The sequence below is a fragment of the Haliotis cracherodii genome, unplaced genomic scaffold (assembly GCF_022045235.1).
Source record: "Haliotis cracherodii isolate W230 unplaced genomic scaffold, xgHalCrac1.p SCAF_13, whole genome shotgun sequence".
Lineage (NCBI taxonomy): Eukaryota > Metazoa > Mollusca > Gastropoda > Lepetellida > Haliotidae > Haliotis > Haliotis cracherodii.
Genome location: NW_027266268.1, coordinates 27260525 through 27282860, shown reverse-complemented (window position 1 = coordinate 27282860; position 22336 = coordinate 27260525). Strand labels below are relative to the sequence as shown.

Sequence of the window (22336 nt, the reverse complement as noted above, 5' to 3'; positions counted from 1 at the left end):
TTGCAAATGATGGTAGTGGTCATTGTTGCATATGTGATCAGAAACTTCTAGGGTTTATAATACAAAACTATGCATTTCTGATTTGCTTCATCCGCCTTGTATAAACCGTTGTAATTCCTAATTCGATGATGATGATGTGATCCACCCTTCCAATAGAGATGCTAATAACCCAGTTAACACAGGGGGTCCAGGCAACGTTGCATTCGTAGGTTACTATTTGGTTACTATGTAGACTACCAGTAATGTTACGAGAACGTTCCTGTGGAACCATGCAACGTCTGTGCAACGTCTGTGCAACGTCTGTGCAACGTCTGTTCAACGTTCGACTTATTGGCTGCTTTAATACGTTGTAGCAATATTACGACAGCGTCACGTTGAGGGTAACGTTGGATGCTACTTTGCTTAAACAAAATAACGTTCTTACAACGTTGCGGGGACGTCCTTTTGTTAGCTGGTAACACTTGCAGTCTTCCCTTTCAGACCTCAGTTTTTTAACTAATCTTATTGATACTAACTTCACACAATATCGTTTATTCGTTTGTGAAGTGGGATTTCATATTTTGAAATATTACGGGGTTGAAGTCTGTATGTAAATATACCAACTTGCGTGCCAACGCAATATATATTTGCATCAATATAATATCAGAATGACCTCAAATCACAACATTTATATATGCTTGTACTGAAATATACTTGACATCATTTTAACACTTCGAAAAATAATCATTAAACGTTATTCCTAACACCACCATGAACATTTTATGCGTGGGAACGTTTTAGGTTGGGGACGTTTTCGGTGTACCTCTTTCTATCTAGCTTCCAGGTTGTAGATATAATATCGTCGGATAATCAACTTCAACCATTCAGGACACAGTGCTCCCCAATCGGCAATATTTCAGCCATATTGTGACGACCATTTCTTAATCCAGGAACCATGGCAATTTGTATATGTATACGTTAACACATGCCTATAAATGCGTGTCACCTCCAACCCTCATCCCGAACACACTGATAAATATTTGCACCGATTTAGACATGTTGCCAAAGTCTTCTGGAAAGCAGAATAAACCACAAGTCATAATTCAACAGAGTCACTTTTCAACGCGAGGCCGGGGTCACTATTTAACAACTTTTCAACTGTTGAAAACTGACCCTGGTCTGTTGAAAATTGAGACCGGGTATGTTTTCAACGTTGAATACTGACACCCGGGTCACTTTTCAGCGCTGGTCCATTTTCAATGTCACACCGGCAATAGTGCTCCTTAGTCCAACACCCTAACTTTGCCTAGACGGGCAGTAGAAGGGGCCCGATTCTATCAATTGGCTGATCATGTCATGCTCTGTGCATAAAATATTTCACACACACTTTTTCTTATTTAAAAATAGATGTAATCTAAATGTATATTACATCTATCAATCTATAAACCTTGCTAAGAGCCCTATCCCCAGAAGGCGGTGGCTCATGGGCCAATCTGGTGAGGCTGACCTCCGAATTCTGTACTTGTCCAATTGATTGACTGGCCGAACAAGCCTGACCTTTAATTTGGTAGACTGATGCTATAACTCTTCGTGTCAAATTTGCGGGAGTATACCACCCCTTTATCCTCGGTCTTTGCAGCTTAGAGATCCGCTGCAGTCTAAGACTGTCCTTGTTGACACTCTCCTGCTGTTTGTTACCACTGCGGTGACAAGCACGAGGCCACTGACTGTAGAAAGGATGTGAAGACTGCAAACTCGGATGGGAACCATATGGCTTCTGCAAAATCCTGTCCTGTGTGGAAACGCGAGTCCCGAATCGTTAAAGTCAAAACAGAACAAAATGTCTCGTACCACAAAGCAGAGAAGAGGGTTGTAGGTCTTACAACAAACACTTCCACCTGGTTTGTTTTATTTGTTAAAAACACACGATCTAGGTTAACCATATCTAGACCTAATTAGGAATAGGACTTCCAACTTCATCAATTGGTAAACAAACATTTACATTGTGTCGGGCAGGCGTACGACACATACAGAAATACAGAACTAAGTATTGCAGTGGCAGTAAAATGAACAATAATTGTACAAAATAATTCAATTATTTGAGGCCATGTAATTTTGGTTTGAAAGTAGTATTCAAATAACTTTCTTTTATCTTTCTCAGTGCATCATTTTCACGTTTGTAAAACGGGAATATCACAAAATTTGGTGTTTTATTCCCATCACACTGATCAATGTGTTGACTGACTGGAATACACCGGCAAGAGGGGCCCCTTATTTTTGTGTATGTGTGTGTGTGTGTGTGTGTGTGTGTGTGTGTGTGTGAGTTTGTCTGTCTGTCTGTCTGTCTGTACGTCTGTCTCTCTGTCTGTCTGTGTCTGTGAAGGCAAAGTAAACTTTGTTTATTATACTAGAAATAAATAATGCTGAACACTTAAGACACATTTAAAATTATTTGTAAGTCGTTTATTGTATCCCGCAATTTTTTTGACATGACACATGTGATCAACCCTAAATTAATATTCTTCATTTCATTCTGTCTAACATTTGGATATTTCACATGACGGTGAAATCAATATTTCGGAGATATGTTTATTAAAATCAATTTGCACAAATCTAACGATTCAAGCAGGTTTCTCATATGAAACGCATCTCACCTTCAATTACGTAATTCAGGTACGTTCAAGAAAATTTACAGATTTTATGTTCGCTTCTCCATTCTATGTTTGAGTGAGTGAGTGAGTATGGTTTTACGCCTCTTTCAGCAATATTTCAGCAATATCAGGGCGGGGGACACCAGAAATGGGCTTCACACATTGTACTCACGTCGGGAATCGAACCCGGCGTGACAAGCGAACGCTTTAACCACTAGGCTACACGACCGCCCCTCATTCTATGTTAGAAAATGACAATAAAACATATGTGTCTTTTCTATCGGATTTTAATGTGCAAAATATTCGCTGTAATATCCCTTGTTTAATGAAGCACCGACCGTTTGAAATATCCCACCAAGCACACAGACCTAAGAAGTGTTAAAACAATTCAGCAGGCTGAAGGTTGAAGGATATCACTTTACAGTTCATCCACTATTTCAACAAATAAGCAAAATAAACATGCATTTGAACATGGAGGACGAACGTGAGTCCAATTGTAATTATAAACAAATGAAATCTGGCATCTGTCATATCAGATGAATAACAAATACTTTTTTAATAATACTGAATACTACTTTCAAAGTTAACGGTGCGTGATAACGGCTAAGGAGAAACCCGTATTCTCATGCTAGGACCTTATGAACTGAAACACCCACGTCACTTCCAACGGCAGCTTCAGGAAAGCGTTTTAACTCCATCTGCTTCCATTTCCCTTGATATTCCAAGGTCTTCATGTTTTCTCTCAGTGACACTGCTTTGTCATCACCATTATCAGAGAACAAGTCGTAGAAAGCTGTGTTAATGATGTAACCATCTGTAAGAAAACGAGAGAGAACGTAAAACATTTGATACAGATTCGCATGAAACGATAATATATGAGTCATTATAAAAAAATGACAATATTTATGTCCTGGACCCGAACAATTTTGGAATGTCAAAACACACTTTTAAAAAGCAGGTGATATGTTAGATCCAAGCCTTGTGTTGATCAAACAAACTTGAAAAATATTTATTAAACTAAATTACTATTTAAAAAATTATAATATATATGCCCAAATCAGCAAATTTCTTTGTCCCAGTGAGGGGAATTTGAAGATTTTACCTTATAATAACTGTAAAAACATCCTTTCAGTTATCGCTTGGATGGCTCAAAATAAAAATACACATTGTAAGAATGTCATGGAGTTTTGTTTTGTGCCAAAAGCTGGAAGTATCTTCTGTAAAAGATGTCAAAGGCCACAGTCCACAATAATTTGTCTTTCCAGTAACAACTTCTGAAAACATAAAAATATTAAGACCTCCCTTGGCATGACCAAATTATCTTCCTGTCATGTTAAGAGGACATTTCCTGCAGAGACATTTGCCATGTGGGGTTGACAGCATGAGCAGAGAAGAGGACAAAAAAGCAGCATTAAGGTAAAAAAATGTGTGAGAATATCCTTCCCATGTCTTTTCCATAACGCACATTAATCACATATACTATTTGCTATATTTAATAATGTTTTTGTTAGTTAAAAATGGATCAATGGGTAAATACAAGAGGACTGTAAATTTTGGTCAAGGGAGCATTCGTTGCATATAAAATTACAAATTGCACAGTATTTGTCTTTCCTGTAACAGTCTTTCCCATAACTCAGTTTTTTGTTATGGTAAAGACAGGTTTTGTTACAGGAAAGACATTTGCTTGTTATTGGAGTAGACATTTGTCCTCTGAAATGTGAATTTCTTGTTGACACCTGTGCTAAAATAATATTTACATGGATGAAAATGTGGAAAACATTAGATAAAGGATCACATTTGTTACTGTTGGCAATAAATAAATAAAATGATTATTTTTTTCATAAATTTACCAAACAGTGTTACAGGACAGACATATTTTGTTACAGGAAAGAAATTATTACTTCAAAATGTCAATTATATGCAACAATTACACTGAAGCAATATTTGACTGAAGAATATGTTATTATCTATAAATCAAGACAGACACATTAATAACTGTTTGTATGCATATATGGTTATTGGGAGTGATTATGCTGAAACTATAATTTATTGTTACAGGAAAGACATTTGCTTGTTATTGGAGTAGACATTTGTCCTCTGAAATGTGAATTTCTTGTTGACACCTGTGCTAAAATAATATTTACATGGATGAAAATGTGGAAAACATTAGATAAAGGATCACATTTGTTACTGTTGGCAATAAATAAAAAAAATGATTATTTTTTTCATAAATTTACCAAACAGTGTTACAGGACAGACATATTTTGTTACAGGAAAGAAATTATTACTTCAAAATGTCAATTATATGCAACAATTACACTGAAGCAATATTTGACTGAAGAATATGTTATTATCTATAAATCAGGACAGACACATTAATAACTGTTTGTATGCATATATGGTTATTGGGAGTGATTATGCTGAAACTTTAATTTATTGTTACAGGAAAGACATTTGCTTGTTATTGGAGTAGACATTTGTCCTCTGAATTAGATAAAGGATCATGTACATAATCTACAGTTTTTAATATAAAAAATAATTATTTTTAATAAGTTTCACATAAAAATGTTACGGTGAAGACAATTTATGAGGATGTGTTTGTTAATGGAAAAGACATGGAAGACATTTGTCCTCTGACACAATATATAACACTGAAACATTAAAACAACAAATGCTCTACATAAAATGTAAATGTATATTCTGTTTCACTTGCATACCGGAATACATAATGCAAAAACTAATAAAGATGCAAAATGTGTCACAGTTATCAAGTTACAGTGGGGAAATAGCCTAATGCTTTCATGTTTGGGAATACATATTTAGACACTTGTCACAGTCATCTTTAAATATATTGTTTTTTCCTCATTAACAGAATCAATCATGGGCATGACTAACGCAGAAAGACAAAGAAAGGTCCGACTGAACAGAGACGGTAACCCTGAAAGAAGACAACAATATATTGAGTATGAGAAGAGAAGATATAGAAGAAATAAGGAAACTGGTAAAAAGAAGAGTTTTAAGGACATGACAGATCGTGAAAAGCGACATGCAAGAAAGAAATGGAGGACAGAAAAAAGAATATACAGAAAAAAGCTGAAGGAAGATTTGACTTTGACACCACCAATGTCTCCTGCTCAACCAAATGAAGAACCATCAAGACAAAGACAGCAAAGTGAAAGGAAACGAAAAAAAGAGGCGGTAAAATGCTATAGGGACAATGACAAATTAAAAACTCAGTTAGAAAAAGCAAAGCAGAAAGTAGACATGTACAGAAAAAGATGGCAAAGAGCTAGAGAAAGTAATCCTACTGAACCAGACACGCCTAGAACCACAACCAGAAAGTTTCTTCGATGTTTCTCACAGAAAACTGCAAGAAGAACTCTACTTTTCCACAATGCACTGATCAATCAACTGAAGCAATCCTACAAGGAAAAAGCTAAAATGAAAGAAAAACAACAAATAGTCAGAATACTTTCTGGATCAATTCTGAGAAAGTACAAGTTTAAGTCTGTTGCCATAAATATTTGTGGAGCAACAGATACCAACAAGCGAAGACGAAATACTTGTCTTTCCAAGAGACTGTACAAAACAGTAAGAGAGTTTTATGAGAGGGAAGATGTCTCCAGACTAATGCCAGGATCCAAAAGAACTGTCACATTTAGAAAAGTGAAGAAACAGCGAAGAATTTTAAAGGACACCATACTAAACATCCACCTCAAGTTCAAGGCTGAAACTGGATCAAATATGAGTTACACAACATTTTGTCGGTTGCGTCCATTTTGGGTAGTATTCCCCACTGACAGTGACAGGAACACCTGTCTATGCAAGACCTGTGAAAATGCACAATTTATGACTCAAGCATTGTTCGAATGTTGCTCAATCAAGCTTAAGAATGTTGATGGTCTAGTGGAAGATCTTGTGTGCAGTACTACATCTAAGGAGTGCATGTATTCAACATGCATGAAGTGTAGTACAAAAAGAATACCTTCTGACAAGAAGAAAATGAACGATACTATAGAATGGCAACACTGGAAAATAAAATCTGAAAAGCGGACTTTGAAGATTTGCAAGAAACTTGAAACAAAAGAAGTTTCTTTTACCGTGAAAGAAAACGAAATTGGTCATGTAGCAGACCTAACTGACCGTTTGAACATGGACATGGAACGTTACAAGAGGCACAGAATTATTATAAGAACACAGTTTGAGTTTTTCAGAGAGAAGAAGTGTAATCTCAAGGAAAATGAATGCCTTGTTCACGTAGATTTCTCAGAGAATTATGTCTGCAAAATGAGGGATGAAGTTCACAGCATGCATTTTGGAGCATCTAAAAAACAGTTGACTTTACACACGGGCATTTATTACTGTCAAGGTGAAAAACCCCAAACCTTTTGTACAGTGTCTGAAAATTTGAACCATGGCCCTGGAGCTATCTGGGTACACCTGAGACCCGTGCTGCAGCAGATCAAAGATAGAAATCAAAGAATTGATAGTCTTCATTTCTTTAGCGATGGACCCACAGCCCAGTACAGACAGAAAGCCAACTTTCACCTACTCTCATTAGAGCCACGTAAATTAGGATTTACAACTGTATCTTGGAACTTTTTTGAATCTGGTCATGGAAAGGGTGTTCCTGACGCCGTGGGTGGTGCGATAAAAAGAAGCAGTGACCAAAAGGTAAAGTATGGACACGACATCACGTCTGCGAAGACATTTGTAGATCTAAACAAAGATCTGAACATTTATGTCAAGCTCATCCCTTTTGATGCTGTTACTCAGAAGGTGACTGAACTTGACACCATGTCACTGAAGACAATCAAGGGCACTTTAAGATTGCACCAAGTCATTGTTCAAGGCCAAGGAGTGATATCTCACAGAGACATTAGTTGCACCTGCAAAAGTCCCAATGAGTGCAAAGGACACACACTAACCCAGGCTCTTGTTTGTGATAATTCAGCACGGAATGCCACAAAGGAGGAACATCTCTCCAATTCCATGACAATGAGAAAACAACTCATTGACAGAAACAGAAGCAATGATAAATCAAAGAAAAGAAAAGAAGGTAGTAACATGATCCTTGACGAAAGCATAGATGAATATTTTGAAAATCACCTGAAGGAATTGAAGAAGTGTAGAAGCATCAAGCAACTGCAAAACAAGTGCAAACACATTTCTGAAAGTATGCCAGAGCTCAATGCCAATCCAACATCAGTGAACATAGTCACACACCATCTGGAAGTGGATATGGATGCGATGGATGTGTATCCAGATGATGTACCTGATGAAAGAACCCTTTATCCATGCAAAGTACATTCAAATGGAAATTGTCTCCCATCTTGTGCCAGTGTTTTTGCCTATGGATGTGTGGGTAAAACATCAGAAATGAGAGTCCGTATATTGGTGGAACTTGTTCTAAATGAACAGTACTATTTGACAAATGAAAATCTGCAAAAAGGGGACGGAGAAAGTTGTAGGAAAAACTTACCTAAACTTTATGCTCAATATTCAGACATGTTTATTCCTGGAATGCACCTAAGCCAGAAGATCATCCAAGATATTTATAGACTTGAGGTTTTGAAGGTCAGATGTGATAAATCGTTCATGGGAATATGGCAGCTTCATGCCTTAGCAAGTGTTCTGAAGTCTCCACTGTACTCTGTATATCCTGCCTTAGGCAATGTTAGTGTACGAAAAGATCTTCACCGTCTGATAATATCACGAGCTGGAACAAAATGCAATCACCCAGTACATATCCTATGGACAAGTACCAGGAACAAGGACCTAACAGTGGAACACTGGGTTCCAAACCACTTTGTGCCAGTATTACCCCATCAGTACCCAACAACTTGCAACAGGGAAATGATAGGACCATCAACGGATGATGACTTTGATCAAAGGTATGATGATGAAGCGGAGAAACAGAAAAAGACAGATGTTGAAGCAGAGGAACGAATGGAGATGGATACTGGAGCGGAGGAACGAAAGGAGATGGATACTGGGACGGAGAAACGAAAGGAAATGGAGACTGGAGCGGAGAAACGAAAGAAGATGGATACTGGAGCGGAGGAACGAAAGGAGATGGATACTGGAGCGGAGGAACGAATGGAGATGGATACTGGAGCGGAGGAACGAAAGGAGATGGATACTGGAGCGGAGAAACGAAAGGAGATGGATACTGGAGCGGATAAACGAAAGGAGATGGATACTGGAGCGGATAAACGAATGGAGATGGAGACTGGAGCGGAGAAACGAATGGAGATGGAGACTGGAGCGGAGGAACGAAAGGAGATGGATACTGGAGTGGAGGAACGAATGGAGATGGATACTGAAGCGGAGGAACGAAAGGAGATGGAGACTGGAGCGGAGAAACGAAAGGAGATGGAGACTGGAGTGGAGAAACGAAAGGAGATGGATACTGGAGCGGAGGAACGAAAGGAGATGGAGACTGGAGGGGAGGAACGAAAGGAGATGGATACTGGAGCGGAGAAACGAATGGAGATGGAGACTGGAGCGGAGGAATGAAAGAAGATGGATACTGGAGTGGAGGAACGAATGGAGATGGATACTGAAGCGGAGGAACGAAAGGAGATGGATACTGGAGCGGAGAAACGAAAGGAGATGGATACTGGAGCGGAGGAACGAAAGGAGATGGAGACTGGAGCGGAGGAACGAAAGGAGATGGATACTGGAGCGGAGGAACGAAAGGAGATGGAGACTGGAGCGGAGGAACAAATGAAGATGGATACTGGAGCGGACGAACGAATGGAGATGGATACTGGAGCGGAGAAACAGAATGTGATAGATGTTGTTCCTGATCCAGAGCACTGTGTTGGAAAGTATGTCATTGTTGATTATGAAGGAGTTCCTTATCCAGGATATGTGGAGAATGCAGGTTTTGAAGATGTGTATGTTGATTGCATGCATAAAGTTGGAAAGAGATACGCCAACCACTTCTACTGGCCAAAGAAACTTGTAGACAAGTGTTGGTATGCTCATGACCAAATCATTGCCGTTATACCCAAACCAACAAAAGTTGCTTGGTCGTCTCACTTTGCAATCGAACAACAAATATGGGAATACGCAATGAACTGTGTGGACACAAGCAGTGGAGAACTGCACTAAATGTTTGTACCTGCACTCATCATCAGTGCTTTTATTGTTAATGTGCGTTCACATGTTTAAAAATATTGACAGTTGTCAAATGTTATGGTTCTGGTTTTCATTGATATTGTGATGTTCATTGTATTCGATATAATAAAATTTAAAATGATTTTACAGAGAGCTCTATGAAAATAATGACAAGGAGTATAGCTGACAAACACAAGTACAGTCATACATGTAATGGTAATACAGTGACGGTTCTTATTTGACAAATGCCTTCACGGAGAAGAGAAATCCTTCAGAGAGTATTTTAGTATGGCATATTACAGAGAATTCAGTGCTTATCTTCTATTTTTTTACACGAGTGTCCATCCTGTAACATATTTCATTTCACACTGGACGAATAGCTTCACTTTATACTCTCTTGTTACTGTTGGCTTAATTGTTCATCACAATGTTTCAGTTTTACAAATTGTGAAATGCTGAAGGGCATACACTAAGAACTTTTGAAATTTTGTCTGTTCTTTAATAAAATTGTCTATCCCATAACAGCTCCCATGTTTGAAATGCTATGTCAGTTTTTCTCATTCAGTTTCATGTATATTTTAAGAGATGACGAATAAATGTATGTTTTTCTTTTTAGAACAGTAACTGGAAAAGACTGTTTACATTAGTATCTGAGGAGAGATCATAACTATTTTATCAAAGTGTCCCTCCTGTAACACTTTCTGTCCTTCCTGTAACACAGATGTCTTTCCCGTAACACAGCACTATTTTAGCTCAAGTTGACAAACTGACTGAAACAAGCATTCAAAAGGATGTAGCTTTTAAGGTTATGATACCACTCTAACAAATAACTGATTCAGAACGAATGTATTGTTGGCTCATCTGGTAACCATTAAGATGTATGTGTTACACATCCAAACCAAAATATGTAAAATGGTATGACAAGTTGATTTTTTTCACATATTTGAACTATTCTTATTTCCATTTTTATCTAAAAACTGATAACTTAAAGAGATTCTGAAAGTTATTATTCTAATCAAACAACCTTCATTAACTGAATCTTGACCAATTTTAAAAATGTTACGGGAAAGACATTTGCCACCTCTGCTACAGGATAAAACATTTTAAAAATATTGTGCCAAAGGGTTGTAAGATTGCAATTTGTTATTTTCACACTTTGCAGTTGTTAAAAGCAAATATGAAAATAAAATTTTCATTTTGAGAGACTGGATTTTATCTTTTTTCAATCTTCAAATTCTGTCATTTTTTGATAATGACTCATATATCGACTTGGTTTTTAACAGGTCATCGAAGCATATGTCAACTTAAACAACACTCTCACTGATCTGTCAAGCTTGGATGTCGTCAGACCCATAACATTCACCACCCCAACACACACGCACGCACGCACCCACGCGCGTGCGCAAATAGACACTTTTTTCTTATGATTGTGTAAAGGGTTTTCTCGCTTCTCGTTTTAATCATATTATTAACAATATTCCAGCAGATCCTGCCGTTGGAGTCTTCATTTCACAACTTTTCGAGGTACAATCGAACATGCTCTTCCTACGGAGGTTTTAAAAAGCGCCACAATACTCTTGCTCAAAGGTTTACAAAATTCAGGGTCTCAGTAAAGTTTTATGTTATACATCTGGAAGGCAGTTGAGCATCAGTGACAAAATGTCCGATGCGATTCTCTATCTAATCTTGTACTATATGTTCCGATGTTTTTTTTTCAGGTGAACATTTGACATGCCTTTGCATGTGTTTGTGATCGTTGTTGTATACTTTCCTGGTTTGACAATGCGGATGAGCTCTCCAAATGCTTCCAACGGCAGCTTTATCAAAACCATTGAGCTCATCGCTGATATTGTCACTGCGTCATATGTTTCTGAAACAGAATAATAGGTTAGATCATGACAAGTTGTGTATTACTCAATGCCTTAATGAGTCTGAATGTTGAACTATTTATAGGCCAATGTAGATGACACACATACAGAGGGTTTACTGTTAGGTTATTAGGCCGGACTCTCCGCACCATGGGAAATAACTGAAGTATTTACTTCAAGTCTTTTTTGTGTGAAAGGAGAATTATTTTGAGTACTTTTGACAGTGAGTGATAACACTGCTGTGCTACGACAGTCTAGGGTATGTGTTTCTAAAACTGTAACCCTCGTTCGGAACCGAAATATTCTTATCTTCATGCTTATGACAATTACGTATGGGTAAAGTCAGTGTGTGGGTGATCAGAAAGGGTAAAAGGCCACTTTAAACAATATATGAATTATCACAGCATGCCATCTTAAGTTTAACATAAATATATTTAATCAGCAGTCAGTTACTCATTCAATATATACAAATCATTAACACCAGAGAATAACCCGATTACCCATCGACAAGGATTTCATTTGCCGTCAAAGGCAAAATATCAAAGGGTCCCTGAACACAAGTAATGGCACCAGGTGTTAAAAGGCAAACAACATTTTTATAACATGGGGAGATGGCGGAGAGAATGAAACAGTATTTCCCAAATCAAAATACATGGGAACCATTTATACTACAATTCGTCTTGTATATTCTGTACAAGTGAAAGCATCACTTATGTAAATGTTTCGTACATTATGGTATTCATGCTTAACCCATGAGGCTTTTGTTACAAAACTTGGTGAACACAGATACAATGGCAAAAATCATACGATGGATGACTGACCACAGAAGCTGGGCGATACCAATGTTCTCGGATAGAACAAACATTTGACAACAAATAAAGAAGATACATTGTTACAAATATTGGGACCAAACAATAATGAAATATATAAGGGTGTAAATAATGTTTTTGTCTTTGTGTATATATTCAGAGGTTCCGGACAATTTCAGAAAAATGAAATCAAATGCCAGCTGAAGTTCACTGAGAAACAAATGTGAACTTCCTCATTGATAACATCTACGTAACATTTAGGGGTAAGACATTTAGGCAAGAAGTAGGCATCCCCATGGGCACCAATTGTGCTCCCCTTCTTGCGGATCTGTTTCTTTATGCACATGAATAGGAATATCTGTTTGGATTGGCAAAGTCAAAACAAGGTAATTACAACATTTAAGGCCTCGGTAAAGCTTTCAAAAATGTTCCCGTGTTTTTTTTAGGTCAACAATTGACTTGCCTTTGTATGTGTTTGTGACTGGTGCTACTGTTGGGGCAGGATACGCTCACCTTTTCGCGAACACCTTGTATTATTACTACTTGATAGTGATTCATAAACGTATGCTCATGATATCGTACAATCGTACGGAATCGTACAATCGACAAATCCAGAGATTTCTATTGGATATGAAAATGGGTTTGTTGTAATTATTCTGCATTCTGTTGCAAATGTGCATTTGAGTATATTTTCATTACAATCTTTAGAACATCATCTGCAGGAAGTAAATAGGTTTTGAACATGTCAAGATTAGACCACCTTTTACCATTTGCTATGTCCAGGGCATTTTCTCCTAATGCCTCAATGAAGTATCGAGAATATAGGCCTTTCTTCCTTGCCTCATCTAACATTCTAGTCGACGGTTCAAGGGCGTCCATTTTTCGAAAGCCATGATAGTAAAGCTGAAAAAAACACGTAATGCATTACTAAATGTCAAGAATAAAAGACAAATGATTTTAGGCTATTATTTATTTTTGATGAACATTTTGCCTACATATATATTATTGATTCACTTTCACTTTCATGACTATTTTAGCAATCAGTTGGTCATGGTCTAAGTTGAATATGTCTTTGCAATATCTTGTATTGTTCGTTTATTGCTAAACGCCGCACTCAGCAATATTACATCTATATGAAGGCAGTTTGTATACCATCGTGTCTGGACCAAGCAATCCAGTAATCAATACTTTCAACATCGATGTAGCGAGCATGACGGCTTCCATTGGTTTACTCTTACGACAAGCATGGGTTGCTGAAGATCAATTCTGCCCCGAAACTTTACGAGGATCTTCAGATTTATTGATGTATGTGACCCATGTGACAAGGTTTGTGAGACTCGTGTGCAACGCAGATCAGAGAATCTCTCTAAACGTCGCAAAGCACCATCACAGCAGCCTGCCGTCGTCACAAATAGCAGCCTTCAATGGAATCTTTATTTAGGAATCATGCGTGCAAAACGACGATATTCCAAAAGAAAGATTGGGATATGATGACGTGCATCAACCAAGTCTGCGAGCCTGACCACCCAATCCTGAGTCGCCTTTTACGGCAAGCATGGGTTGCTGAAGACCTATTCCCTAAGACATATGAATATGACTGTAGTCAAGTCAATTCTTTATTTGTCATAGCTTTCCAACTCAAATGTACATAACTTCTTCAGCAGTGTTTCACAATTTCCAGAAAGTAGCATTTGATACTTATTCAGGGTCTGATATTGACAGAACATTTTCGGTAAAAAATATTCTCTGAGGTCATCATGATAGTTAACATATTAGGACAAAATTATATTCCAGGTGTAAAAACAGGAAATGCCGGTAGTTATAACTCTAAAAAATTCCCAAACATCTACCTTCGTTTACCTTCAATTTCAACAATCCGGCTTTAAGTCTAATTATTATGTTACGATATTTTTCAGCCTCTAATAAAGTTGTGAACTCTCTATACAGTCTTTACCTGGAATTATTGTTCCAGGACTGAATCCTTGTGAAAAGATCAAAGATCGAATATATGACACATAATTATTATATCCAGAATTATGATAATATTAAAGTATATTGTAAGCTTTTTTCGCTATCCTACCATCCTGCATCTCTATCAATTTCAGCAAATACTTAACAGCTCTACACAGTGCCTTCACATACAAAAGGTCACGACATTTGATGTCTGGAGTCCAACATTTAGAAATTTCGTACAGGCCTTTAAATGTACATATTCAATCTTGTCATACCTTTGCAGAAACACATAACAGAATTGGTTGAATTTGTGTATCAAATACTTTTTCAAAATACCACTCGACAAGGCCAAGTTTGCTTAAATTGACAGTTTCTTCCTGTACAACTCGTTAACCTCTTGCGGCTGAGTCTTTCAGTCATTTATTCATTTTTAGTGTACTAGAGAAAATAATTCCTAAATACTGTAAACAGCTTTATTTCTGCGCCGTTAAAATATTGCGAATACCACACCAAAGACAATACTGCGACGAGTTATTTTTGCGAGTTGCCGTTTTGAGATGACACCTCGATTACCAAACAATAGACAGCTTCTCTCCGAAGCTAGTTTATCTGAGTTGGCCGGAAAGTTGACCAGTGTCATGAAACCGATTCACGCAAGATGGCTTGTTTCCTGTGTGGACAAAATTGCAAAGGACACTGACGCAATCAAGCGAGGTTGGAAGAAGGCAGGATTACTGTGAGGCAACAGTGACACTAATTGGTCTGTTTACACTGTCATTTGTGATGTATTGTGTGACCATTCTGCATTCATTTGTGTTTTTAACTTATTGAGTAACTTGTGGTTCTGGTTGATGATTTCAACATTTGATGACGTGTTGCAATGAATAAAGTATGTATGTATTATTTATACTTATTTTTGCGTTTTTAATTTTTGCGATTGAGTCTCGTTCGCAAAACTCGCAATAATAAAACAGTCGCAAAAAATTCCCTGTTTACAGTATTTATATGCATTTACAGATAACATTTGCTTCGCTTTATAAAACCACACTACTTTTGCTGATAAATGTCTCTCTCTTCTAAATACAATATTTGTCCTTCCTAAATTGCCTGTGACACCTCACAACTCTGCATATTATTTAAGAATGTGCAGTTGCTTCTGTAATCCTTGTATTGCGTCAGATACCAGAATGATATCATCAGCAAACGTAAGTAGCAAGATTTTCCAGTTCTTAAGATTTATGTTGATAATTCACATAAGAAAAAAATGAAAATAACATTGAACTTAGTATGCAGCATTGCCTTAATATGCACAACATTTGTTATTCCTTCTTATATTTGCTTTTACTGATGAAAACTAGTATAAGCTATAAAGTGCCTTTAACATGTTTCCATCTAAATCCGCAGAATACGAGCAGTGTCAAAGCTTAGTGCGACTCACAGCATCAAATGCTTTTCTAAACTGTAGAATTTGGGATTCGGTAAGGTAGTGCGTTTGCACTGTGTCAGCATCATACCGAACAGACACCGGGCCTCCAATAAACGCTAACTAACAGACTCCAGGGCATCTGATAGAAGGAATACGGTAGAACATTTTCTCCACAGCATATCCAACAGGTGTACTAGTTGATATTAATTTATTAAACTCATTAAGCATATGTTATCTGCCAACCTTCTCTCCACAAAGTCCTGTTCCAGCAGCCACATCCAGAATAAAAACATCTTCTCTGTTGCTTGGAAACAACTCCGCAGTTGCCTGGGCAGTATGCATTGGACTCGTGTAGTTCACAGCTTCCATAATCTTTAGAAAAGTAATAGATGCTATATAATGCTATAGGTCTTTGCATTTGCTTGCAAACACCAGAACAATCCAAATACCTCAACCTACTAAGTACTTCTGGGGCATGAGTGGCCCATTTGTCTAAGGCGCCTCAATTCGCTTAGACGAGTTGCGTCCCTTGGACAACCCAGAAACCTATGATTGTGGGTTCGGATTCCGTTTCTCCCCAATTATGTTTCTAGGTTTGTCAGCACAATACCCGTGCTCGTCGGTTTCACCAAAGTGGTAAAAGTCTGAAACTTGCATCACTTCGGGCTTTCCTCCCACATTAAGCTGACACGCCGTGATATAACTGGAATTCTGTTATAAACGGCGTTACACCCAACACACTCACACTACTAAGTACTTGTAGGACGACGTCATAAGAAGCAGCATGTCTCAGGACAAGTAGAATCACATAAGTAACTGGCGATGATATATACAAATATGTTTCACAATTACCAAAAGGACTTGATTGACAATTCATGGGGTAGAATTTTAAAGATGGATGCAGTTCTTAAGTTTTATGCCTGCAGAAATTACCATGCTTCAGTTTTGATAATGATACGCTGTTGTCTTTCCAAAACCTGAATACTGACCTTGGCTTTTGTCTAATCTTGACCGTAAACCATTCATCCTAGAGAAGGTTCATACCAAGTTTAATTTTAAGTCTTACCACAAAGTGTTTGTGATATTCTCGTGACATTGATCTTTAAGTTTTCAATGAGATGTGTCAAATAAATTCCCCTGGGCCATGTTGAAGAAATCCTTGGAAGAAATCTATCTAATGTCAATAGTCCTTTTGTAGCATGCTTTAGATGTGTCATAAATATTTGCATATTAACAATACTTACCTTCTCATATTGCTGGCTGTTTTGGGAAAACCTATCGATGATCTCATCTCTGCTAGTTTTCTCATCCCCAACAAAGTAGTCAAACATTGTCTTGGCTTTCTCCCACTCCTTCTGTGATATTCTTGCGGAGGATGTCTCATTCATAGTCCCTTGAATACAAATGTTATTCTGCATAGTACATTTACCAACACAACATTGTTGTAACAAGAGATGGAAGTATATGCAACGACGTAACAGCTGTGTGATATTAACACTCACGTCAACATGTTACGTTAATGAATTTATTACAATCATTGTTTGAACATGTTTAATGGAACCTGGACAGAAATGGAACTATGAAATTACGTAAAGGAATTACCATCGTGGCTAGGCATATCTATTGTAAAACTTCATTGAGAAGTACCATTATCAATTTGATATAATCCTATCCTTCCCTTGGCATAATGTAATTATTGGTTCCAAAGACCTGGACCCGGTTGTAACAAAGCTCATTAACTAATGGCTACATTAAACCCTAATGATACATTAAATGCTTAATGCACCACTAGTTACTGGCATCATTAGAATCGGTTGTATCAAACGTTTATTAGCATATCATTATCTAATGTTGCCTTAATGTAAGTGTCTTCATTAACCTGTCATTAAATTCGGGGTTTCCACTAAATATTTCCCACAATTCCTTGACGTAAACACGTACGCGTTACTTCCGGTCGTCTGTCAAAATGGCATCATATCCACCTAAACCTAGGAATAGAAACAAGAATTTCGACAGCTCCGAAATTCAGCTTACTGCCGAGTTGGTGGAGAAACACATCTCCATACTTAACAGTAAGTTGTGTAGCACCGTCACCCACGAAAGAAAGAAGGCTATTTGGGCAGACATTACTTCCAAAGTTAACGCTCTCGGTGTTTGTCAGCGTACAACAAAAGAAATAAAAACAAAATGGACGAACATGCACCAGACGGCCAAAAGGGAATTCAGTAACAGACAGCTGGACATGAGGAAGACCGGGGGAGGGCCCTGTATTGCCCCACTTTCCACGACGAGTGAAAAGATAGTGGACATTTACAAGGAGTGTCCCAGTTTCACTGGACTCACGGGGTAGACTGCAGTATTTGGGTCCCCACTTCGGAACGAACGTTTTTACGTGTTTAAGCGAGAGGAAAATAGGCCGCCATTTTTTGTACCCCACAGAACGCTGTGGAATGTTTTAGATGAAAAAGGGGGGTAAAGGGGGGTGTAACCCCCCTTTTTTACAAATTCTAAGAGAAAAGACGGGGGGTAATTTAAAGTAAAAACGGGCGTAAATCGGTTCGGATTTGCTAAAATAGCTCAAACTAGGTAAGTTCATTCATGAATGCATATTATGAATATTCATAGAATGTTCCATTACTCACTCAATCAAAGAGATCCGCAGACGCGTCGAATGCGTTAGATTCTTCCTCTTCGTCAAAGAGTTCTGCCAAACCATCAAATTGATTTACATTTTCTTTTTCTCCGATATCGGGTGCCCGCACTGGACTATGAACACGGCTGATGAACTTAAGAAACTGAATGAAAGGATCAACTGAACAACTTAAATATTTCTTTCTGATAATGTACTCAACAAAATAACTATCATACAGTCCTTTATTTGTACCGTACCAAGGCAAAGATGCCTTCATCGCTCTCCAAGTTGACTCTATTTTATTTGTACATGCCCCTGTTTCTGAATTTACAAATTCTACACTGTGGTTAACTTTTTTATGTATGTACCCCATCCCCTCCAAAGATTCCAAACAGTCATAAGCTTTCCAACAGTCCAAAGAATGATTGATCCCAGTTTAATAAATCTTTTAATAATTGGGATAAATGTTTCCCAATTTCTTTTCTCAACAGCAGTGATGAACATCTTGCTAGAATTCTTTTCAGTCCCACCAAACACCCAAACACCATCCACTCTCCTCCCCCTGTGAAACTTTCTTTTCCCAAATTTAGACTCATCAATCTATACTTCTACCCCAGGTCCCCCAATAGCCTCATTCTCTCCTTCCAAAATTTCCAAACAAACCTCTCTGCAAAAATTATACCAATCAACCAAAGTGTGATCAGAACCAAGTTTCAACTGAACTTTAACAAAATCTTCTCTAGACCTGTAAACCCAATAAAATGTAATTTTCAAAATGTCAGGAATGGACAAATTAGAATTATAAAACCAGGAAGAACGCTTCACAGAAGTCTTGTGATGACACCTCTTGTTACTACACCTCCACACATGCCCCTCACTCCTACTGCTGTCCTTCCTCCTGCTAATCACACCATTCTCACACTTACAGCAAGGCCCTCCAAACTGTCCTATCACGCCTACATCCTCTAACCAGTCCAAAAGTCTCCCCTTATCCCTGCACAATTCATACAAATCATCATACACAATCCTACTGTCAGACATTCTTGAAAAGTAATTGAGCAAAGTGACCAAAATAGAAGACTTACCAGCCGTGCAATGTATACTCGGACCCCATGGTACCGCGGCATTCATCGTATCGCGGCATTTGTGATTTCCGGTAGTTCACGCGGGACACGCCTCTTAGCGGCTGTCTTTTAATGCAAATCAGTAACCACGAAGTGCTCACTTCGTAAACAATTTCAATTTCCTCGGAATGTTCCGTCTGCTGTAAGTAAGGAGTTATTAATCAGTTGATACATATTTCTGGCATCTGTTGTGATATTGCCTTACCCCCATCTATCAATGGCCAACTATATAACCCGCAGTTCCCCAAGTAAACTTTCTCTATCGACCTGAACTAGACCATCTGCATATTCATGGCGACTATTGAGGTAACGGAAGTTACGTAGTCCGCACATTTTTTCCCGCTCTGTGCCCAGAATCTATTGGGAGATCATAAGGGCCATAATGCCAAACTTAGGAATACGTTCTTCACTATTAACCAAAAGATAAATACATACTTTGGGCATACTAGGAGTGCTTTTTATATATTTATTGTTGACTTTTAACAATTTTCCATTTTGTGACAAATTATTGTCATCCACTTTTTTTTAAACAATCTTAAAATATCATTTCTGATATTTTGATGTTGACTTATAAAAATATTTTTCTCTTACTTTTCGGTAAATATGCATTGAATACCTATTGCTGATAACACATTTAGAATTTTACTTGTGCTGTCTTTGCACTTGTCTGGACAAATCACTGATGTCTGGCATGATCATATCAAGTGGTTGGTAGAATTATGTCCTCTTTTTGTCCAATTCGGACCTCCATACACAACTTTTCTCTGTACCGCGATACGATGGAGTTCTCTCCCTTGTCAAACAGAGCGCGAGGCCCGGCTTTTACTCGGAGCTACTGATGTAAATAATGAACTTTTATCAGTAAAATTTGCATTGTTTGATAACATGAATGATATCTGATACAGAGAACACGAATAAACATAAAGGTTAGTGAGTGCATTTGGTTCCGTTTAGCGTACATGACAAGTACCGCGATACCCCGAGGTTGCAGGCTACTACGAGCGTAGTGGCGTTCGTAGTAACGAGTCCATATAAGGAATGTCACATGATCAGACACATGATGTCTTACGTCATTTATGTCCCGCCCACAAACAACACGAAGTCGACACCACGAGAATACGGCTTTACTTTCTATCGTAAAACTCTCGTCCCCCTTAGGGGCGGAGTTTTAGACCATACTTTTCACGTCCTGCTCATTTTTAGGGTCCTTTTTGCACAAAAATGCCTCCTAACGGATTTCGGCGCGCTAGCGCCTGCGCGCTTATATATAAGCGAAGCTGCCAAAGGAAAGCCACGAAGTGGGGACCCAAATACTGCAGTTGACCCGACTCACGGGCATCGAATCGGACAATCTAGTGATGCAAATGGGTATGTCGCCTGCATTCAATAAAATATCGATACACAAACTGTTGTAAGTGTTAAAAAAGTACTTTACATGATACAACGAACTAGTAGCCTAATCAGCTGTTCATACACCTTGAACAAGGTTATTGGGAATCGGGTATTGCACATGATTTGATGATCATTAATCAAAAGGAAATGAAAAAAGAACATTTAACCAACCTTTTTGACAACACTTTCAATTAAATTGCCGCGTGTGATAAAATACACAGTGCATATTTACATTTGTAATGGTATTTCTCATCCGTTCTCCGAAAGGCAGCCATTGTGGAAAGAGAAGGGTGGGCAACTCTCATTACCCCTATTCCAAACCAAGTTCATGTTGTGTCTTTCGATGTTAAGTTCAAATCTTGACATTCTTCGTCTCTAAATGCAAATTTTATGTGAAGCATTTATACTTTTCATGAGAGAATTTTCTTATGACAACGAAAATTGGTTGAAAAAATATTTCACATTATAGCAGTCATTTTTCTGAAGGTGGCTGCAGACATAAAATAGGCCGTGTCATCACACAAATATATCATACAATTCTAATATATCATTTCCTTTGGTAATAAAACAAATGATAATAACCCTGGTACCGTACCTCTCCCGTTTTAACAGTGTAAAAATATTAATTATATTATTAACTGATGTTCAATAAGTGTGCAAAAAACTTTATGTGTGTGCAGGTACGGAAGTCGCCGATGTAATTGGCTCTCCTTCGACATTACACCTGTTAGCACGGGCTTTAGAAGAAAATGTTTGCGATGTCCCTACTCAGGAAGCGTCTGTGCCCAGTTGTTCCAGCACACAGATCTACCCAGAAGAAGAACTGTCTGTCGACGCATCTGCATTACATGACGACATTAGTACCATCGAAGAGTATGTCCTGTTAATTAATACTGGAATCTTACTTCTTGCAGCAATGCTAACAAACATGTAGTGCCAAGTCCTTTTCTCTACTCGCCCATCCCTTAGATGTATATACACACGGAAACTCGCATGATCCAAAAACAATGTATTTTTTCAGGCCTTTGGTCCAGACTGGGGGGAAATCAAATCGTGTCACCAAGAGAAAGGTCAAACAAGAACACATCACCAGACGGCAGTATGAGGTTTTGCTTGAGCAGAAAAAGAAAGTCATTCAGCAAACCATTTACTTTGAGCTCATGAACAAGAAGCTCCGATTGGAGTTGGATAGCTTGATGCACCATGAATGAAAACGACATCCTCATGTTTGAAATGTTACTAAGAGTTCATTAAAAAATATACAATTAGTTTGATAGTGTGCTACACAGTGTTGTGTTGTATATTGTATAGCTTCAGTTGAACGAGCGGGAGATAACTAACAATGTCAATTCTAATAAATTGTTATCCATCTTCTAC

The 22336-nt window shown here is 38.0% G+C and overlaps 1 protein-coding gene and 2 pseudogenes across 3 annotated transcripts; 1 reads left to right on the top strand and 2 right to left on the bottom strand.

The window, feature by feature from the left end:
* Nucleotides 1-1829: 1829 nt before the first annotated feature.
* On the bottom strand, nt 1830-21248 carry LOC139459812 (methyltransferase-like protein 27). Of its 3 annotated transcripts, none has more exons than XM_071241499.1 (6): nt 21192-21248; nt 17056-17204; nt 16055-16183; nt 13200-13335; nt 11530-11625; nt 1830-3447 (listed from the first exon to the last, which is right to left on the bottom strand). In XM_071241499.1, exons 1-6 carry the CDS (start codon nt 21232-21234, stop codon nt 3254-3256), a joined length of 747 nt encoding a protein of 248 aa, XP_071097600.1. In that variant the 5' UTR covers nt 21235-21248; the 3' UTR covers nt 1830-3253. The 3 variants fall into 3 exon arrangements, with proteins under 3 accessions (XP_071097600.1, XP_071097601.1, XP_071097602.1); XM_071241500.1 differs by lacking the exon at nt 21192-21248 and adding an exon at nt 18454-18596; XM_071241501.1 differs by lacking the exon at nt 21192-21248 and adding an exon at nt 17753-17814.
* LOC139459811 (nuclear apoptosis-inducing factor 1-like) lies at nt 17778-22170 on the top strand (annotated as a pseudogene).
* LOC139459384 (uncharacterized) lies at nt 18454-19484 on the bottom strand (annotated as a pseudogene).
* Nucleotides 22171-22336: the final 166 nt, after the last annotated feature.

Bases quoted from the DNA above. Each gene is read 5' to 3' on its own strand.
- LOC139459812 (XM_071241499.1), bottom strand. From the start codon at position 21,234: ATGGCTGCCTTTCGGAGAACGGATGAGAAATACCATTACAAAT. The intron at 17,205-21,191 runs GTAAATATGCAC...TTTGTATTCAAG, and splicing joins TGAGAAATACCATTACAAAT to GGACTATGAATGAGACATCC. The intron at 11,626-13,199 runs GTAAAAGGTGGT...ATTCTGTTTCAG, and splicing joins TGCCCTGGACATAGCAAATG to AAACATATGACGCAGTGACA.